This window comes from Pipistrellus kuhlii, unplaced genomic scaffold (assembly GCF_014108245.1).
Source record: "Pipistrellus kuhlii isolate mPipKuh1 unplaced genomic scaffold, mPipKuh1.p scaffold_m20_p_1, whole genome shotgun sequence".
In the NCBI taxonomy this organism is placed as follows: Eukaryota; Metazoa; Chordata; class Mammalia; order Chiroptera; family Vespertilionidae; genus Pipistrellus; species Pipistrellus kuhlii.
The window spans coordinates 86010729-86033636 of record NW_023425404.1 but is presented as its reverse complement, the minus strand read 5'-3'; the positions used below and the strand labels follow the sequence as shown (position 1 = coordinate 86033636).

Genomic DNA, 22908 nt, shown 5'->3' with positions numbered 1-22908 from the left:
ATTTAAAAAAATAAAATTTCATTTGACCTCTTTTTCCTTGATACTAAGATATTTTTAAACCTACAGCTATATGAATGAGCTAATTCAAATACATAAACATGTATAAATGTTTAATTATATTTTAAAACCATATTTATTCCAAATTACAATGAAAAGACTCATGATTAAGTTTTCATTAAATTTAACTTTAAATAGAACAGCAGAATTTTTTCCAGTGAGTTCTCAGCTTTAAATTCAAACTGTGAGTACAAAACAGATTGTGTAAGTAAGTACCCCTTAAAAGAAGAAAAAGCATTAAAACAGCCTCAAGCTAAAACAAGAATAGCAACACCAAGGTTAAAAAGTCAGATTTATATTAAGCAGATACCTTCTATGTTTGCTTTGACAATTACCTTGGGAGAATGTAAGCAGAGTCACTACTTACAGTAAATAAAAGCAACTGCATTTACTTTAGAATATGTAAGCCTATCATGTGTAAATTCTTATTATGAAGAATTGGAATTTTGTTTATTCATTATGAATTGGAATTCTGAATTCTTTAGTAGTCCACACAGTTCATTTGTATCTTTTTCATAATGGTGGGTTTTGGATTGACCTACTTACCTTTTAGTGTATAAGAATTCCAGTTAATAGAAACTCATTCTAACAAAGTCTCTAATAAAATAAAGTAGGAGTAATCAAAGAGACAAGGGACATTTGGAAAAATAATATTTGAAGTCTTGGGTAATAGTCCTTATTTGTTAAAAGGTTAGGCTGGGTATAGTAAAATGAGGTACAGTAAAATGAGGTATAAAAAAAATTGTCTTTAGAGAAAAGTCAATGAAATATACTTCAAACATTTTAATCTCTATAATTGCTTTAACTATGAATTTATGAATTTTATCTCATTTATGTCTTACACAGGAAGTAAATTTTTTGCTAATTCTAAACTTCTGAACCACCATCTTTAAAAATATTCTCCTGCCGAAACCGGTTTGGCTCAATGGATAGAGCGTCGGCTTGGGGACTGAAGGGTCCCGGGTTCGGTTCCGGTCAAGGGCATGTACCTTGGTTGCAGGCATATCCCCAGTAGGGTGTGTGCAGGAGGCAGCTGATTGATGACTCTCTCTCATCGATGTTTCTAACTCTCTATCTCTCTCCCTTTCTCTCTGCACAAAATCAATAAAATATATTTAAAAAAAAATATTCTCCTGAGACAGGATAGATTTTCTTTGACCAGAATGATTTAATTGGCATACAGCAAACCTATAGCTAAGAATTGTACATTCAGTAACCATATTGAAGTGTAGTTCATTTTCTACAATGTTACAATAATGAATCCCTGCCCATTTTAAGTTATTTTTCCTAACCCCCAGTGTAGAAAAGTTAGCCTATCCTAACTTTCACTTCTTAGTTTTGTTATTAAAAATCAAGTTGAAGTAATAAGGCCAACTTCTGTCAAATATTTAACATTTAACTATTTAAAATTAACAACTTAGCCCTGGCTGGTATGCTCAGTGGTTAAAGCATAGGCCCGCCCACCAAAGGATCTCAGTTCAATTCCAGGTCAAGGGCATGTACCTGGGTTGCAGGTTCAATCCCCAACGTGGTCAGGCCACCTGTGAGAGGCAACCAATGAATGTGACTCTCTCACATCAATGTTCTTCTCTTTCCTTCTCTATCTTTCTCACTCCCCTTCCCTCCTACTCTTCCATTCTCTCTAAAAATCACTAGAAAAAATACCTTCAGGTGAGGATTAACAAAGAATAAAATAAAAATAAGTATAAAAATGTGCCGAAACTGGTTTGGCTCAATGGATAGAGCGTCGGCTTGGAGACTGAAGGGTCCCGGGTTCGATTCCGGTCAAGGGCATGTACCTTGGTTGCGGGCACATCCCCAGAAGGGGGTGTGCAAGAGGCAGCTGATCGATGACTCTCTCTCATCTATGTTTCTAACTATCTCTCTCCCTTCCTCTCTGTACAAAACCAATAAAATATATATATTTTTTAAAGTATAAAAATGTATACTTGCATATGGGGAAACCTGAATACATATTTTTTAAATGTTTTTATTGATTTGAGAATGAGAGAAAGGGAGAGGGAGAGATAGAAACATTGACGAGAGAGAAACATTAACTGGCTGTCTCTTGCCACTGAGAATCAAGCCTGCAACCTGGACATATGCCCTGACTGGGAACCAGTGACCTCTTGGTTCATGTGTCAAAGCTCAACCATTGAGCCGAAACCTGTTCGGATCAGTAAACAGAGCGTCAGCCTGTGGACTGAAAGGTCCCAGGTTCGATTCTGGTCAAGGGCATGTACCTTGGTTGCAGGCACATTCCCAGTGTGGGGTGTGCAAGAGGCAGCTGATCGATGATTCTCTCTCATCAATGTTTCTAACTCTCTATCCCTCTCTCTTTCTCTGTAAAAAAATCAATAAAATATTTTTAAAAAAATATTCACTCTTCAAATGAAAGAATTATCTACAGAAAAAACTGTTACTAAATGTTTACACAATTCATTTTTAACATAGGCAATACCATTTATTGTGAATCGATACAGGCCAAATTTTACATGGGACAATACACATAGAACCAGCACAACTTTTCATTAAAATAATTGCCAGGACCAACATTGTATGTGTCCAAATTAAGAAAAGTAAGGAAGAGATAGTCCAGGACCTCTAATGTGGCAAATAGATAAATGCCTAACTTCTAAAGACTGGACTTTCCATTTTTCACCCAGAGATCCTGACTGCACCCCTTCTTGCCCCAACTCACAGTGACGTTTAAAGCTGAGATTCTTCTTCAAACTGCACCAAGAGCACAAGAAGTAAAGGCCTCAGGGTTGTGAATGAGACATCACCACAGCTAGCTTACATTTCGCTGTGACATGTCAAAGTAGCATGTTTCGAGAAACCAAGATGGCAGTATAAGGTAGACACCTGAATGCAGCCTACCACAACAAATTTGAATTTAGAACTGGAAAACAGGGGAGGCATTGCCCTGAAGCACCAGACGGCTAGCTGAGAGGAGGCTCTGCCATCTGGAAAGGAGAGGGAAGGTGTGCTGACCCTCAGAGACTGTGAAGGTACGGAGAACTGTGTGCGCGAAAAGGCACTGGCTTAATCCCGGTGCGCGGAGAGGGAGGGCCAGGCCGAGATGGCTGCTGGCCGAATCCCTGTGCGCGAAGAGGGCAGGCCGGGCCGAGTTCGCTACTGACTTACTCCCGGCGTGCAGAGAGGGCGGACAGCTAATGCAGGGTTGTCTTTCTTGTTCAAGAGGAAAACAGAATCACCCTATTGCTCTGATAGACAGCCCCAGTCAGGAAAAGGCCACTGTCAGGCAGCAGGCAGAGATCTCTCCGAGAAGTGTGAAGCCAGAGGCCTTTACTGAGGGAGGAGCCACTTGGGGAGGAGCCGACAGGAAAACAAAGCTTGTCTGCACCAACCCGAGACTCTGCCCCATCCAAGCTGAGCACAGAAGCTCTCCCAGAGACTGGCTTTCTCTAGGGAGGGACTGGCTGGAATCTAAAGCTTGTCTGCGCCTTTACCAAAGAGGTGCGCGCGCCTGCAACCAATCTTCCAAAACTCTCCACGAACAGGACTTTTCTAAGGCGAGACTGACAGGGAACCAAAGATTGTCTGCGCCACCCCGAGACTCCACCCCATCCAAGTGGAGTACAGAAGCCCTCCTAGCTGAGACACTGCTGATCCTCACAGCCAATTGGCTTGGAGATCAGCGCATTCCAGTGATACCAACAATAAGCAAGGCTTAACAACAAGACTGCACACACAGCCCACAAAGGGCTACACCAAGACTGTCCACGGTAACTGGGAAGGCTGTGCTACTGGGCTCTACCAGAACACCTAGCACACAAAACTATGCCATCAAGTCAAGAAAACAACTAAAATGCAGACAAGAGGCAGGACACAAAGGAAGGAGATGGAGGAAAAGAAAAGAATGGACATTGAGTTCAAAACTACAGTTATAAGGCTTTTCAAGAATATCCTAAAAAAAGGCCGATAAAATAAATGAGACCTATAAGGATATGAAAAGGGATCAACTAGAAATAAAAAGGGATCAACTAGAAATAAAGAAAACATTGTTTAAAATAAAAAAAAATATTACACAGAGTCCTAAAATCAGACGAAGATCGCAAGAATCAAGACAAAGATTTAGAACACAAAGAACCAGAGTACACTCCTCTGCAGAAGCAAGAAGATAAGAGAATCCAGAAAGTTGAAGATAGTGTAAGAAACCTCTAGGACAATTTCAAGCGAACCAAATCAGAATTATGGCAGTCCCAGAAGATGAGAGAGAGCAAGATATCGAAAACATACTGAAAGAAATAGTGACAGAAAACTTCCCCCACTTGGTGAAAGAATTAGACTTACAAGTCCAGGAAGCACATAGAACTCCTAACAAAAGGAATCCAAAGAAGACCACACCAAGACATATCATAATTAAAATTCTAAGAGCAAAAGACAAAGAGAGAATATTAAAAGCAGCAAGAGCAAAGCAGGTAGTTACCTATAAAGGAGCACCCATACGATTGTCAGCTGATTTCTCAACAGAAACCATGCAGGCCAGACGGGAATGGCAAGAAATATTCAAGGTGATGAATAGTAAGAACCTATAGCCAAAAATAATCTATCTAGCAAAGCTATCACTCAAAATTGAAGGCCAGATAAAGAGCTTCACTAATAAAAAAAAAAAAGCTAAAGGAGTTCATCACCACCAAACCAGAATTATATGAATTGCTGAAGGGGGTTCTTTCAGAAGAGAAAGTAAATAAAGATAAAAATGATGAACAACAAATACGTAACTATCAACAAGTGAATCTAAAAACCAAGGAAATTTAAAAAAATCTGATGAACAATATTAACTGTTTAATATAATAGAATCAGAGGTATGGAAGGGGAGTGAACTGACGATTCTTGGGGAAAAGGGGAGAGGGGGGTGCGGGAAGAGACTGAACATAAACTGTGCACCTATGGATGAGGACAATGGAGAGTGGGGAAAGGACAGAGGGTGGGGTGGGAACCTGGTGGAGAGGACAATTGAGGGGGGGGGAGGAACACATTTGTAATAATCTGAACAATAAAGATTTATTTAAAATAAAATAAAATTTTAGAAACTCACACGCAAAAAAACAAACAAAAAACCCCCACAAAGTAGCATGTTTCTTTTCCCCACTTTTATCTGTTATCTCCTTGTGTTCTCACAATAACTCCAGAGTTTTCCAATTTATTATTATTCCCTCTTCAAAGACTAAACACCTGAGATGGGAAAAACAAAGCTTGCTTTGATACAGTTGGCAAATGACAGCACCAGGATGCCTTCACATCATCTCTAGCTTCAACATTCTCTCAACCCAATGTTTTCATGAGTTCAAAATTTCAGCTAATAAACTAAGCAAATTAGCCCACTGCTTATCCCTGTCCACGTCACCTGTAAAGAGATCACTGCTTTTATCAATTCCTAAGTGGCATCAGGATATGCCAGATGATGTTCAAAATTATATGTTCAAGATGGCAGCATCTTAGATAGTTCCTCTAATTTTAAGATGTTCCCTGAGCTTTATTTAATCAGCAATTTCCAACCTTTTCCCTGTTATAACACAAATAGAAAATGATAATATGTGCACAGCTTGACCAGTCAGAAGGTTCCAGAAGGTCCATGCAAGCCCTGCACAGCCACTGTGAGGATGGTGGGGACTGTGTGCTGCACAGTGCCACGGCACACACCTGGCAAACTCTGACTTTCAGTTCTAAAACTCCCACCATACATTCGCTGTGGCCCACACACAAAGGCATATAAATCTGGGAAGTAACAAAGGAGAAATGACAGTGAAAACATCAAGGTCCAACCTTTACTGACAGCAGAAAGTTTTGCTTTCCTAACACAGACTAAGGACATGTCCACTCAGCATCCTGTAGGAACTGTGGACAAATTATACCCCAATTCTGCCAGGTGTTCTGTAGGAGATACTCAAGGAACCAGAATAACCAAAGGAGAGTTTGATGCTGCAAATCTATCACCACTGTAAGAAAAATCCTAAAAAACCAAAGACTCTATAAGGTTTTCCCAAAGACTAAAGGAGATTATAGCTTGTTTTAAGAGAAAAGTCTTAAATTAAGACTTGAGACTTTTCTAGGTATTACTACTTTAAAAAATATTTTAATTTATTTATTTTATTTTTTTTTAGAGAAAGAGGAAGGGAGAGGGAGAGATAGAAACGTCAATGACGAGAGAGAATCACTGATAGGCTGCCTCCTGCATGCCCCCAATTGCAGCCATGTGCCCTTGACCAGAATCGAACCAGAAACCCTTCAATCTGCAGGCCAATGCTCTATCCACTGAGCCAAACCATCTAGGGCTAGGTATTACTACTTTTTAAAGGAAAACAGAAAACATATATAAAATCTTAACACTGTTTTTGGATCAACACAGTATTTAATATCACACATATTCCAGTACCTAAGCAGCTTTGGTGGACTTCTTTGCTCTTTGTCAGTCCTTTTTCTATCTTGTTTCCCTATACACTTTTTCCTTCCTAGGACTCCAGTTTTACTAAAGTATTTTTATGTATCAAATGGTCTTGATTTGGGGAGGGGAAAACCTAGTGCTTTAATTGAAGTAAAAAGCAGAGAATGAACAGCCCATTAAAATGCACAAGACTAAATGTGACTTTATCTGTTTATTTAGAGCTTTTGGTGCTTAAAATTTCAAATAAAATGATCTAATTGCTGTAGTTTTAAAAAATTAAACATTTTTCCATTTCTGTCTGGGAAAAACTGCAGCACAAATCAACACAGTAGACTAATGAAAACAGATTACATGTAAAAACATAATTTAGAAAACATATGTATTCCTTTCAAAATTAATAAATAAAAAAATGTAATTGTCAATAGTGAAAGCCAACAAGAATGAAATACAGACATTTGTATCTTATGTTTGCATGCATCATAAAGGCAACAAAAAACAGTAAGTTTTAAATTTTTACTAAATATTAATATAAACATATAAATAAAAAAACTACCTTTATTTTAAACTCAAAAATTCTTCTATATTCAGTAAAAAAAACATTTACTTTTCAAAAGTATGACAGTTGTCAATACAAATCTCTCACTTATTTAAGACATACAGTTAATGTATTATGATGCATTTTTTAAATGAAACAGTTTAATGTCAAAACCCAAGTTTCTTCAATGTAACAAGAGAAGACTTAAAGCTAGCACTATCATATCAAATTGTAGCATACATACTGTATTGCCCCGTGCTAGTCTGATATATGCTAGTCGGTACTGCCATGGTAGCGATGTTAGGTGGTGTTCCTTCTCCCTCTGATTTTTCTTCTTCAATCTTGGGAACACCAGGCACATCAGAGGAAAGTTCATTCAGTATTTTTCTAAAACATAATTTAACAACAAATAATTAAGATAGAGTAATTAGAAGTAAAACAGAAAAGCTATAGTGGAAGAATTGGTTTGATGTATAATTAAAGTATCATTACAGTGGAAACTTAACTTACCGATAAGAGGGTCTTCGTGAAAGGATTTCTCTGCGTTTATGAGAATCAATTACACCTTCTGATTCTGTAGACTCATCTGTCTCTGTGATTGTTGCTACCTATAAAACAAAAGTTTCTGAAATGCATCGTAAGAGATGTGATCTCCCTTATTTAAAAAAGAGTAACTAAGGCCCTGGCTGGGAGGCTCAGTTGGTTGGAGCATAATTCTGTGCACCAAACGTGGTGGGTCTGCTTCCCATCAGGGCACATACACACCTAGGTTGAAGGTTCAAGCTTCAGTCAGGAGGCAACCAAAAGACATGTCTCTCTCACATTGATATGTCTCTGTCTCTCTAAAAAACATATCCTCCAGTAAGAATTAAAAAAAAAAAAAAAAAAAAAAAAAAGTGTGGAGAAAAACCAAGATGGCAGTATAGGTAAACACCTAACTGCAGCCTCACACAACAATTTCAAAAAAATACACTAAAATACACAATGGACATTACCCAGAACTACAGGAAAGTTGACTGACTAGAAATTCTACAACTAGAAGGAAAGAGAAAACCAGAAGGAAAATCAGTAAAAGCCTAAGATACGGAGAAACAGTGTGCGCGGGGAGAGGACGGAGCTGGAGAGGAGGGGATGCTGAGTGCCTGGCTGGCGTTCCCTAGCAGGAAGGAGATAAAAGCTCCAGACTGTGCTGAGCCCCAGTTCCGACAGCACTGAATCCCAGTTCTAGGCCAGACCCTGGGGACCCAGGCTCATAAGGAGGGAGTCTGGGCTTTAAGGCGGAAACTCAGGGAACGGCGAAAGGAAGTCCCAGAGGAGCACACATTATGTGCAGAGAATGGACGGTTGACTGTGCTGCTGGATTGCCCTAGCGGGAAGAAGACAAAAGCTCCAGACTGCTCTGAACCCCACTTCCAACCACAGTTCATTGGGGGAGAGCTTAGACTGTTTGGTAGTGGGTGAAACTCGAGGGCACCTTTCTCTCAGAGGTGCTTACACTGAGTACCGAAGGAAACTGAGGAACACTGAGATTCAGGAACCTCATAGGGCGGGGCTGACAGGAAGCCAAGGCTGTAAGCTCCACCCTGAAACTCTGAGCCATCCAAGCTGAGCACAGAGGCTTTTGCAATTTTCCAAGTCTAGTCGAATAAGGCTGTCTCCAGGCATAGACACAGCTGATCCTCACAGCCAATTGGCCTGAGGGTCAGTTCCTCCCAGTGATACCAACAACAATCAAGATTTAACTACAACAAGGCTGTACACACAGTCCACAAAAGGGGGCACCAAGAGTTTCCACCTCAGGTAACTGGGAGACTGACCCACTGAACCATATAGGAGACCTTAGCACACAAAGCCACCCTACCAACTCAGGGAAGCTGTGAAAATGCAGAGACAAGGAAACAGATCACAAACAAAAGAAATGGAGGACAAAAAGTGACTGAATATAGAATTCAAAACCACAGTTATAAGGTTTTTCAAGAATTTCCTAGAAAAGGCCAATAAAATAAATGAGACTTATGAGAATATGAAAAGGGATCAACTAGAAATAATAAAGGATCAACAAGAAATAAAGAATACATTGTCTGAAATAAAAAATATACAGAGTCCTAAAAAACAGAATGGGAGATCGCAAAAATCAAATCAAAGATTTGGAACACAAAGAGCCAGAGGACACTCCTCTGCAGAAGCAAGAAGATAAGAGAATCCAGAAAGTTGAAGATAATGTAAGAAACCTCTTGGACAACTTCAAGAGAACCAACATCAGGATTATGGGGGTCCCAGAAGAAGAGAGAGAGCAAGACACTAAAAATGTATTTGAAGAAATAGTGACAGAAAACTTCCCCCACTTGGTGAAAGAATTAGACTTCCAAGTCCAGGAAGTGAACAGACCCCTAAACAAAAGGAATGCAAGGAGGACCACACCAAGACACATCATAATTAAAATTCCAAGAGCAAAAGACAAAGAGAGAATATTAAAAGCAGCAAGAGAAAAGCAGGTAGTTACCTATAAAGGAGCACCCATACGATTGTCAGCTGATTTCTCAACAGAAACCATGCAGGTCAGACGGGAATGGCAAGAAATATTCAAGGTGATGAATAGTAAGAACCTACAGCCAAAAATAATCTATTCAGCAAAGTTATCACTCAGAATGGAAGGCCAGATAAAGAGCTTCACTAATAATAAAAAAAAAAAGCTAAAGGAGTTCATCACCACCAAACCAGAATTATATGAATTGCTGAAGGGGGTTCTTTCAGAAGAGAAAGTAAATAAAGATAAAAATTATGAACAACAAATACATAACTATCAACAAGTGAATCTAAAAACCAAGGGAATTAAAAAATCTGATGAACAATATTAACTGGTGAATATAATATTGTAGAATCAGAGGTATGGAAGGGGAGTAGACTGACGATTCTCGGGGAAAAGGGGAGAGGGGGGTGCGGGAAGACACTTAACATAAACTGTGTACCTATGGATGAGGACAATGGGGGGTAGGGAAAGGGGAGAGGGTGAGGTGGAAACCTGGTGGAGGGGAGCAATGGAGGGGGGAAAAATGAGGAACATTTGTAATAATCTGAACAATAAAGATTTATTAAAAAAAAAAAAAGTGTGACTATGTGTCTCTGTTCAGTATTAAGTCAGGTGCTCGGAAAGTGTCCAGCAAACAGAACACACTGAAACAGCACTAATGGAGTTTACACTTGGCTTAAGAAAGGAAGCACAGACACAACCATTTCAGTTGTAGAACAAGTGTGTCTGGAAAGGAATGGTGCAGATAAGTATTCTGTAATAATAAGTATTACAGAAATGCAAATAAAAGAGTGATTAGCATGTCAAGTGAAGCTTCACAGGAAAGGCCTGCATATAAGATACAGTAGACCAACCCTGAAAGCACTCTCACATATCCAGCAGGGAGTGAATGAGCCAGTAAGAGATGTAGGAAAAGCATCTTGATTTCACTGCCCTGTTCACAACACTATAGCTGACTGGAGCTGGGTTTTCAAATTAGACATTAAGTAAGCCCAAAGAAGGAAGAACATTTAAGTAGGTAAACAAGCCTGTATTACAAGTCCACTGGGGCTTGATAATAGTAGGTTTTGAAGGTCAAAATAAGGAATTTCTCCTTAAAGGAAAGATTTTTGTTTTAAGCATGACTTCATCTTTTTTTCAAGTCAATAACATGATTATTAGACAAAGTCAGAGAACTAAAATAAAAAATCTCTCTATAATAGGGGTGTCGAACTCAATCAGAGAAGGGGCCAAAATCTAAAATCCAGCCTAAATCGCAGGCCGAATGGTTTACTGAACAGTCATAAACTGTCATTGTGATGGAAACACAGCAGAGTGCAGTTATGACAGCGCGGTGTGGGCCACATTGCAAGGCCTGGCAGGATGGATTTGGCCCGCGGGCCTTGTGTTTGACACATGTGCTCTATAACATGACTGCTTTCATTATATTCAGCCATTTCTCATTCAAGGCCTAAGATAGTTCCGAGTTTACAAAATTCACTTGACTTAACATTGCAATTATATGGAAATTTTATTTAGGCAAAATCAAAAGAGCTTATTAAAATATGAACAATACAAGCAGGAATACATACTTCCCAAAGCACACAGGACAAGCATACATGTTCACCTACAAATATGACCATGCATCTGTGGTCATGGACGTTCCACCAATAAGCATACTTGCCATTGAATCGAATTTATTAGAAAAAATGTTGTAATCAAATAATCATATACACCATCAAATATTTATCAATTTACACTGGGCTTTCACATATCTCCCCTATAATCATAAGAACCTCCTTATGTGAGCTGTTTATTAATTTACCCATTTCAGAAAGGCAAAAATTGAAGTTCACACAGAGATTGACTTGTCCATCGTTCAACAGGTAAAAATTTTAAGATCCATCTCTATCTAAATCATCCATTTCACAAAATCCAAAAAACTTATTGAATACAAGACAATACTTTCTCCCAATAACAGCCAGGTTAAAACTAAGAAATATCTGTACACCAATGAAAGTCATAATACAAAAAGGACAGTGGAAATATTTTCTTGTTTTATTATTAGAGTCAGAAAGAGTCAGACACTCTTGGAACAGAAGGATAAAAATAAAAAACAAGCCCTAGCTGTTTTGGCTCAGTGGATAGAGCATCGGAAGAGTCCCAGGTTTGATTCCAGTCAAGGGCATATACCCAGGTTGCAGGTTCAATCCCCAGTAGGGGGCATGTAAGAGGCAGCCTGTCAATAATTCCCTCTCATCATTGATGTTTCTATTTCTCTCTCCCTCTCCCTTCTTCTCTGAAATTAATAAAATTATATTTAAAATTTAAAGACAATACTGAGAATTATTAAGACACATGGTGCTGCAAAGCTAACTAAGCTTTTAATGAATGTGGATTTATTACTTCAAACATCAAGTTGCAACCTTCATCCTTATTTTGCAATAAACTGTATTCAAATATGCAAAAGAAAAACAAGACTGATTAAGTAGTGCTTCTATTTTTCCCTCAAAGATCTTTTGTCACCAATTAGGTTCAAATAAGTCTAACTCTAAAGGTCAATTACAAACTGACCTAGAAAAAGGAAGAGAAATAAATTCAATAGACAAGAAAAATATCTATACTTAATAATTTACATTGATTGATACACACAAAAAATTTTGTTTCAAGAAATGCTAAGGACTTGAAAACAACCTTGATCCCGGCAGGCACGACTCAGTGGTTGAACGCTGACCTATGAACCAGGAGGCCACAGTTCAATTTCCAGTCAGGGCGTATGCCCAGGGTCATGGGCTCAATCCCCAGTGTAGGGTGTGCAAGAGGCAACAAATAAGTGATTCTAACTCATCATTGATGTCTCTATCTCACTCTCCCTCTCATTTCCTCTCCTAAATCAATAAAAAAATTTTAAAGAAAAAAAACACACATACACAACAACAACCTTGATAATGATAAGTAATAAAATATATCTCTGGATCACAACCATAATAATAATCACATCTACAAAATCAAGGTTAAATCTGAGAAGAGTATACGATGAATAAACATAAGACCAATAGACAATACATAATTATTTTCCATGGATTATGTATACTGAATTAAAAATAACATACTGCCATCTATCCCTCTCCCTTCCTCTCTGTAAAAAATCAATAAAGTATATATTTTTTAAAAAGACCTTAGCCAAAACCAGTTTGGCTCAATGGATAGAGTGTTGGCTTGGGGACTGAAAGGTCCCAGGTTCGATTCCGGTCAAGGGCATGTACCTTGGTTGAGGGCATATCCTCAGTAGGGGGTGTGCAAGAGGCAGCTGATTGATGATTCTCTCTCATTGATGTTTCTAGCTCTCTATATCTCTCCCTTCCTCTCTGTACAAAATCAATAAAATATATATATAAAACTTAAAAAAAAAGACCTTAAAAATAAAAATTAAAAAAAAAAAATTAAAAATAACATACTAATACCTACTAATGTGATAATTCATAAAAATAGCATCAGTACTATAATCTTTATATTAACATGTTTATCAGGCATCTCCAAAGAATCTGCAAAATATTTTTAAGCACCTTTGAAGAGCTTTGCTAAATAAATCCGAGTTTGAGCCAAGAATAACAATGTGAAGAATGATTTATCTGACAATTACTCATCCTGCAAATTAAAAGCTGACAGCAAAATGGCAACTCTTAAGTCATTGCAGCAGAGTACAATGCACCTCACAGGTAAAAGGAAAATCCCTCCAATTCTCTAATAAAACAACTTGATCATAAAAGTTACCTAGAGAAAAGATGATAAGTTAGTAAAGAAAAAGAAGGAAAAGCTCAAGCTCAAGAAAGTCAAAGACAAATCACCCAGGCAGCTAACCTGAACAGTTTGTATCTGTGGTGACTGAATAACCGATGGCTGTGGTGTCTGAATTACGCTCTGGACATGTACAGTTTGGCCAGAAGGTAACTGTACTAGAGTTATAGCTGGGGAGCCTCTTCCGGAGCCTGATCCAGCTACAGAAACCTGCAAAGATGAGCATGGTTGAGGATTAAGGCTGGACCTTTTTGTTGTTCTTTTTGCTTTTTTTTTTTTTTTTTAAAGATATACCATTACTATGATAACTGTACTATTTTTCCTGCTTCCAAGAAATAACAAGCAAGCCAGGGTACTTACCATTAGGAAGTGGTCACTGTCCTGGAACAGTCATTCTCTGATGTGATAGATAGTAAAGAACCCATGCTCCTCACTTTCGGTTCCCATGCTTCGGTGGCTAAGAATGTTCTAAGCACAAAGTTCTAAAGCAGTTAAACTACCTCACTACAACCTCAGGACTACCAACAGGCCAGAGTATAAACTACCCTCTCTAACTTCTTAAGAGAAACTGGAGACAGAACTTAAATATGGTGAATTAATTTTTAATAAATGAAATGTTTGGCATGGTGTTCTAGAATTATTCCAGATGCAAACTAATGCCTTTTCTCAATACTGATGTAAATAGCAAAGTTACCTTAATGCCCTTCTCTCCCCCGCTCCACCACCATAATCACGAAAAAGACACAGGCCAAAGAAATCCCAAGGTCTCTCACGCCCTTCGTGTCTCTGACCCTTAAAAGGCTCATGCCTGGCAGCTTGTGTGACTCACTCTTCCTCTCCCCTAGCTTGGGCATCCAGATAGAGAGCTAGAACCATAACTTAGCTTGCACAGAAAGAAGACAGTACAGATATCTTGACTGCTTTTGACAGAGATCCCCACTAGGAAAACACAATACCTCCATGCCTCTGGTTTCAAAATCTGCCAAGTTTTCTAATTAGTAAACAACTTGGTCAGCATACCCTTAGAAACTGCCACATTTTATTAAGTTTCAGTATTCATTATGACTTACTCAATAACCTGCCAGTTTCCATTATGAGTGGTAGAACCAAACAAATTTTGCAGAAAGCATCTGTGGGACCTCACTTTAAGAAACAGCAGTAATTTCCAATCTACTTATACTAATACTTTAAGAGAATTATTTAAAACTGGGTTTAAAACAACTGAAACTTCCTGGCCGGTATAGTTCACTGGTTGAGCATCATCCACCTATGAACCAGGTCGTCACGGTCCGATTCCTGGTCAGGGCACATGCCAGAGTTGCAGGCTTGATCCCGGGGGAGAGGGGGATGGCATGCAGAAGGCAACCAATAAATGGTTCTCTTATCGATGTTTCTCTCTCTTCCTCTCTAAATCAATAAAAAATATGTATATATTTTTAAACAACAACTAAGATTTTTTTTTATAACATCATGTCCTTGGAAAGTAAACTTCTTTAGCAATCCAAATATAAGAAAATCTTTTTAAAAAAATATATTTTATTGATTTTTTACAGAGAGGAAGGGAGAGAGATAGTTAGAAACATCGATGAGAGAGAGTCATCTATCAGCTGACTTCTGCACACCGCCCACTGGGAATGTGCCTGCAACCAAGGTACATGTCCTTGACCAGAATCGAACCTGGGACCTTTCAGTCCACAGGCCAACGCTCTATCCACTGAGCCAAACTGGTTTCGGCAAGAAAATCTTTTATTCATGCACTAGAATCTATGTGATGAGAATTGTACTGGGTATAATAGAGTAAAAAGCAAAATTACTAAGATGAACACCTAAGAAACAATAAATAGCACACCAAACAGTTGAGAGCCAGGTGCTCCACTGTATAAGCTATGAAAGTCAACAGAGCATAGAATAGAAAGATTAGTATGGACCTGAACAGTGTGTTAAGGCTTTGTATAGAAGTCAAAGCTTGAGCTGGGCCTCAGTATGAACCTGGAACAGTAGAACAAAAAAGTGAGAAACTAGGGCAGACACTCAACATGCAGTGTGTCCCCCAAAAATATATATATACACTTTAACAGCTGACAGCTCAATTTTTAAAATGAAATGTATATTAATAAACACTGCCTTTACAATTATTCAAAGTGTGTGTATATATTTATTTTGGACACCCTATATATACCAAGGGCAAATTCATCCCACATGCGCTAGGGTATTATTGTCTACCTTAGATTTTTGGGAAAATAAAAAAGTTATGGCATAATGGAACCAGTAGACTTAACAAGTAGAAGTTAAAAAAATAAACAAGCAAACAAGCAAAACTATTGGCAGGCTCTTTTCTTTAAGTGTTCCCAGCAAAAAAGGCAAATTTTTAAAAAAGGTATCCACCTGTGTGAATCAATTACTAAAGGTACTCCTTTTGCTATACAACTAATTGTCAAACTTTTTGCTATCAGGACACTCCTTTACACTCTTAAAATTAATGGTGACTTCGAAGAGCTTTTGTTTATGTGATTTATATCCAGTAGGGTGCTATAAATGTTTAACAACCAGATCTTGGGGAGGGAGAATGTTGATTTGTACCTTTTGATGAATTATATAATGTAAATACTCCTACTACCCTGTTTCCCAGAAAATAAGACAGTGTCTTATATTAATTTTTTCTCCCAAAGGTCTCCCAAAGACCTTTCCATGCGCTAGGTCTTATTTTTGGAGGATGTCTTATTTTCGGGGAAACATGGTATGGCAGGTTTCAAGCCAACAGCAGATGACACTGAACACAAAGTTGGATAAAGTGCACACAATCAGCTCTCATGAGTTAGTGCCAGCACAGCACTTGGTATATATGTTTTGATATATACTATGTTAGAAATTAAAACTGAGAAATTTAAAAAATACTTAGCAACTCATTAAAGAACAATAATTCTATTACAAGCTACAAATAATATTTCATGAAGAATAATTACATTTTACAAAACAAAAAGTAATGACAAGTGTTTCACATTTGTACAAATATAAAAATATTTTGTAAATAACTTACCAAAACAGCTAGATTCTCATACCTACTCCTGCACAGAATCTATTGTAATGTTATTTTAGTCAGTATGTGGGGGGGAAAAAACCCCAAAAACTCTAGTTGAACCTCACTCAGACATGATTGGTAAAGGAGGAGTATTTTAATAGCTTTTTCAGAAAAATGTGTATATTGTTTGATATTACACCAAAAGTGGTTGTCTCTTAAAGGTTAGTTGCAATGTGGAATATGAAATCATATCTGTTACGTTAAAATCTATGGATCTATATTGTACTTTGCATGATTGTTATTCATGCACAATTTTGTAACATCATGCGGTAGTTACTTGGAAGATATTGGCTCATTGAGTTGAGCAGATCGCCCAAATGCTGACATTTCATTATATACTATCAGAAAACCACATTAGCCAAAACCGGTTTGGCTCAGTGGATAGAGTGTCAGCCTGCGGACTGAAGGGTCCCAGGTTCCATTCCGGTCAAGGACATGTACCTTGGTTGCAGGCACATCCCTAGTAGGGGATGTACAAGAGGCAGCTGATTGGTGACTCTCTCTCATCGATGTTTCTAACTCTCTCTATCTCTCTCCCTTCCTCTCTGTAAAAAATCAATAAAAAATATATTAAAAAAAAAGAAAACCACATTAATTAAAATCAACATCAATCTCATCAGAAAACTATACATATTGGGAAGCTATCAAGCTCAAAATAGCAGATGCAGGCTTTCCAAACATCAAAACTTCTGCTTAAAAGTTGGAATTTTATCATTGGCAATAAAAACTGTCGTTTTCCTTGAAGTGACAAACTCACTTCATTTGCATTTGAGATAAAATGTGTTCCAAATAAGTGTGAATAGCCACAGTTTGGTTATTAGACATTCTTTTGAGAAATTTATGTCCTGTGAAAAAAACTCAGCTAGTTCATCTTGCCACTCAAACAATAACTCGTGTTATTTTTTCCAAAACACCATTGGTCTTCATTATGCAGCAGAAATGCTTTCAGTGATTGTCCTAATTTCATAACTCAGAATATTAAAACATGTACTTAAGGGTCAAGATGCAATACATTTACTGCTTCACCAAGAATATTCCTAAATGAAACTGACTTTTTCCCCACTCTAAGTGAATGACAGTGAAGAAAACAATGACTCTAACCAGTTTAGTGCCACTGACTTGATTCCAGCTGAGACAGCAACAGTTTTACTCCCCATTATTTTGGCAACATTAGTATAAATGTCAACACAGAAAAAAGTAATATAAATCTTAACATCATTGTGAAAGTAGTTTTATCCTCAGAGACTCCCTCAGCCTTCGGTGCACCACACTATGAAAATTGCTGCTCTTAATGTAGGCTCCAGGCCCTAACTCACAGGTTGAAGAGCAGGCTGTAATTTCACCTCCATAGTCAAACCACCAACTCCAGTAACCTTGATGGAGATTTCATATGTCAGAGAATGAGCAAAGTATTATATAAATTATACCCAAGAGTACCACAAGTATTCCTAAAGACCACACTTGAGGACTGAGATGGCAGATAGTGCTAACATTCACTTTCGGGGGAGGGAGAGGAAGCAATGGGGGAAAGGGGATAAACCACCTTCAGAGAAATTAAATATTTTGAGGAACTGAGAAACAACTCAAGAAAAAGTCATGGCTTTTTTTTTTTTTTTTTTTTTTTTTTATCAGTATAAATCATGTTTTAAGTTGCTTTGTCTTTCAAGTATAATTTTCAGGATTTTAATTTATTAAACAATCACTCTGTCAAAATGGCTTAGTGTCAAGAATACTGCTATTGCTCAGTTGGTGTGGCTCAGTGGTTGAGTGTTTACCTATGAATCAGGAGGTCACGGCTCCCGGCTCTATCCCTAGTAGGGGGCATGAAGAAGGGAGCCAATCAATGATTCTATCTCATCATTGATGTTTCTATCTCTTTCTCCCTCTCCTTTCCCTCTCTGAAATCAATAAAATAAAGAGTACCTGCTACAGAAAAGGAGCTGATCTAACTAATATAAAACTATATTCCTAGACTTCTATAGATAGATCATATAAATTTTATAATTGCAAAGAAACTTCTCTATATCCAAACTATGGAGAGTGCAAAAACCTCATGAAACAACTCTTTCACTACCCTATTGAAATAAAGGCTGAGAATCAGCACAATGACATATTCTACAATCAGAATTCAGATGTACAGTATCCTTAAAAACAAAACAAAACAAAACAAAACCCCTTAGATCTAGAGAACCTGTCAGACATTCTATATTCTCATTGCCCAAAGTGACTGGCACTGAGTAGTATTAAGCCTGTAACTGTGTTGGTAGAGTTAACAGGCTAAATTTCACTTTTTTTTTTTTTTATAATATATTTTATTGATTTTTTTTACAGAGAAGAAGGGAGAGATATAGAGAGCTAGAAACGTCGATAAGAAAGAAACATCGACCAGCTAACTCTTGCACACCCCCTCTGGGGATGTGCCCGCAACTCAGGTACATGCCCTTGACTGGAATCGAACCTGGGACCTTTCAGTCCGCAGACCAACGCTCTACCACTGAGCCAAACCGGTTTCGGCCTAAATTTCACTATTCATAAAATTTTTAAAAATTCACATGGCTCCCTATCTTGAACATCTTAGTATTATTTTATTATTATACTCATTATATAGCACCCATGAAGTATGGTACACAGATGGCACAGAAGGAACAGGCAATGACTGAAGAACATGCATGGTGGCCATAAAGGCAAAGATGGGTAAATAAAGAAACATCTTTTTGTTTTGGGTAAGGTGGCAGATTCAGTTAGAAAGACTAGCTTGAAAGCAATGGTAGGGCAACCAGGTGGAAATGTTTAATAGGCAAGGAGAATTATGAGATTCATGCTTGATTACAGCTCAGACAGAAAATAAAGATCTGAGAAATACTGACAAAGTATAATCTATAGAGTATTATAGAGTTACTTAATACAAATAGAATTCTAAAGAAGCCCTTAAAAGAGAAGGGAATTAAGTCTTTCTTAAAAGACACCAACTACTGTTACAGAGATGTAAACTTTACTTAAACTAATATATGCATACTGAAGGTAGAAATAGAAAATTTTCTTTTAGCCCTGGCAGGGTAGCTCAATTGTTCAGAGCATCATCCCGACATGCCGTTTTAGGTTCAATCCCCAGTCAGGGTACATAGAGAATCAACAATGAATGTATAAATAAGTGAGTAGAACAACAAATTTCTCTCTCTAAAATTAATTGTAAACATTTTTTAAAGAAAAATTTCTTATAAACATCAAATATTAATTTGAAGAGTTTCTAGTAAGCAAAAATCTCACAGGAACAAGGGAGCATGCCATGTTGACTAATCTAGACAGTAGGGACACCGCAGTGAACAACAAAAGTCTCTTCTTTCCTAGATCAGGAGGAGACAGAAAATAGATGAAGAGACAAATATATGATTTGGGATGGTACTAAATTCTTAAAAGAAATAAAGCAAGGTAAATAATTAGAGACTGAAAATGTTATTTAGAATATCTATCTTCCACTCGATGTGGAAAGCTCATCAGAGGAAACATTTGCGTAAAAAGCTTAAATGAAGAGAGGGAGAAAGCCATAGGAAGATCTATGAATATATTCACCACATTCCAAAAATCAGGTGGGTGTACCTTTTCAAAAACCAAAAAGTATTAAATGGATATATTTGCATTTCATAATTTTATACCGCTTTTTATACAGAAAGATCTCACAGTTGACATAATTTACCTTTTTTTCCAGCTCCCCTGAATAATCCTCTTCTATAGGATGCCTGAAACATAGATTATGCTGATGCCACCACATCCACAGAAAACCCCACTACAGACAGTAGTTAATCTGAAGAAATAAGTTAAGATGATGCAATTGACAGCCTTAGTTGGCTTGGCAATAAAACACAAATCCTAATAATGACATTTATAACTGGGAAAACCTCACAATTTGTAACACAGTATTTTATTAACGCCTAGTAGACTACCTGCAATCCGTAGCTAGGTTCTTTTGCAATAGGGTTTATGATGTCACAGTGCATATGCAAATGTCACATGTAGTGGGCCTGCATTCAAAACAGTTAATAAGGGGTGGGGGGAAAAATGTGAGTTCACAATATAACAGATTTTGCTATCAACTCTGCTGCTGACAAATCAAACCTATATACAATTACCTATTTTGATGACAAAACTACAATGAAAATCCATTAACACAGCAAGCAAGAAGTTGGAAAACTATCTTGATTTCTGTGTATTAAGACAGTATTCTCAAAGGACTCCGTTTCTTCCATAGAAGAAGTATTTAAAAGAATATTTCAAACATTTTAAGGTGGAAAACAATATTATAAATGTGAACACTTGAAAAACGATGCAAAATATTTTAATTTGTTTTTAAAGTCTTATTTAATTGTGCGAAATGAAAATAAACACAAAATTAAAAAATGTAGAGTTGGTCTCATTTTAGTGTCTTTAGCAGCTTTTTTCCCCAATGAGTGTTGTTGTTGTTTTTTAACAATGTGGCTAACAAATTGCAAAATCAATGCAGTTAAATTTTACTTAATTTTACTTTGAGAATATCAATTAAAAACATTTATTGAGCCCTAGCTGGTTTGGCTCAATGAAAAGAGCGTAGGCCTATGGACTACAGGGTCCCAGGTTCGATTCCAGCCAAGGGCACTTGCTCGGGCTGCAGGCCCAGTTCCCAATAGGGGGCGTGCAGGAGGCAGCCAATCAAAGATTTTCTCATCATCTTCCTCTCCCTTCCACTCTAAAATCAATAAAATATATTTTTAAAAAGACATTTACTGATAATTTTATAACTACGATGTTAAAATTCTAAAGAGAACTACATGGAGATATTATTGCCCCAAATCCTTTTTGTATGTGTAAAACATAAACAAATAAGATCTAAAATCTATATTTAATTTAAAAAGGGGAAAGTAGATTCCCGTTCCTGGTATTGTTAACATAAATAGCTGAATATTATGTCTCTTTTTAAAAAATTCCCCTCTTGAATCAAAGCAAATATCAGAATCAAGTCATTCTTGCCTGCCCAGTGTGGCTCATTGGTTGAGTGTCAACCTATGAACCAGGAAATCATGGTTTGATTCCTAGTCAGGGCACATACCTGGGTTGTGGGCTCGATCCCCAGATGGGGCATACAAAAGGCAGCCAAGCAATGATTCTTTCTCATCACTGATGTTTCTCTCTCTCTCCTTCTCCCTTCCTCTCTGAAGTTAAGAAAATACCTACACACATATATCTACATGAATCAAGTCATTCTTAATTAGAATCTATTTTGATAATACTTCCAATAAGCAGCACTGATCATTTGAGGACATATTAAAATTAGGAGTTCTTTACGCTTTGAAAAACAATATACTTTTATCAATTCATTTTCCCAACACCATTTATTTATTTGTTTGTTTGCTTGTTTTTCATAGATTTTTATTGATTTCAAGAGAGGAAGGAAGAGAGATAGAAAGAAACATTCATGGTGAGAGAGAGTCATAGATCGGCTGCCTCCTGCAAGTCCCCCACTGGGGATTGAGCCCACAACCCAGGCATGTATCCTTGACAGGAATCAAACCTGGGACCTTTCAGTTCACAGGCCGATGTTCTATCCACCGAGACAAACTGGCTAGGGCCCAACACCATTTATTGAAGAGGCTGTCTTGACTCCACTATATGCTCTTGCCTTCTTGCCAAATATTAATTGAGAATAATGGCATGGGTCGATTTCTGAGGTCTCTGTTCTTTTCCATCAACATATATGCCTGTTCTTGTGCCATTAACAGTATGAGGTTTACAATGGTTGTAGTAACAAAAAATTAAACAAAATAAATAATCTCTGAATTTTATTCAAAGAAGAAACTATTAAAATGTTGCCCTTTTTCATATCCCAATGTCCTGTCTACTCTTTCATTGTTGTTCTGTTTTTATTGTAGTAAAAAATACAAAATAGAGCCCTAGCCAGCTTGGCTCAGTGGATACAGCATCAGCTTGCAGATTGAAGGGTCTCAGGTTCAATTCTGGTCAAGGGCATACATATGCCCTGGTTGCAGGATCGATCTCCAGAAGGGGCGTGATTCTCTCTCATCATTGATGTTTCTATCTCTCTCCCCCTCACTTCCTCTCTGAAATCAGTAAAAATATATATTTAAAAATCCCATGAAACTCACATTAAAAAATAACATAAAATTTATCATCAGTAAATTTACAGTTCAGTAGTAAGCATATTCATATTGCACACCTGAAACTCTATACCCGTTAAGTAACAGTTCTCCTACTTTTAGTAGAGAAAAATCTAAGGATAAAAAGAATAACTGCATTTACACCTAGTTATTTTCCCATTATAGCTAGTGACAAACTAACCATTACTAAAATTAAGAATGTTAACATCAAACGAAAAAATCCAAACCTCAAAGAAAATCATTATAAACTAGAGGCCTGGTGCATGGATTCGTGCACTGATGTAGTTCCTCAGCCTGGCCTGTGGCCTCTTGCAACCTGGGACCCCTCAGGAACTGGTCAAAACCAGCAATCTGACATCCCCTGAGGGATGT

The 22908-nt window shown here is 37.6% G+C and overlaps 1 protein-coding gene across 21 annotated transcripts in view; it reads right to left on the bottom strand.

Moving 5' to 3' along the window:
• CREM (cAMP responsive element modulator) overlaps nucleotides 1-22908 on the bottom strand; it is a 96398-nt gene that overhangs the window by 31225 nt on the left and 42265 nt on the right. For 9 of the 21 annotated variants that reach the window (XM_036454449.2, XM_036454460.2, XM_036454505.2 and 6 more), the window contains 3 exons: nucleotides 13375-13521; nucleotides 7515-7612; nucleotides 7249-7391 (listed from right to left, as the gene is read on the bottom strand). In XM_036454449.2, the coding sequence (XP_036310342.1) occupies nucleotides 7249-7391; nucleotides 7515-7612; nucleotides 13375-13521 (388 nt within the window). Of the gene's footprint in view, nucleotides 1-7248; nucleotides 7392-7514; nucleotides 7613-13374; nucleotides 13522-20084; nucleotides 20365-22908 lie in introns of those variants that run through there. The other 12 variants (XM_045586387.1, XM_036454483.2, XM_036454520.2 and 9 more) reach the window with 2 other exon arrangements.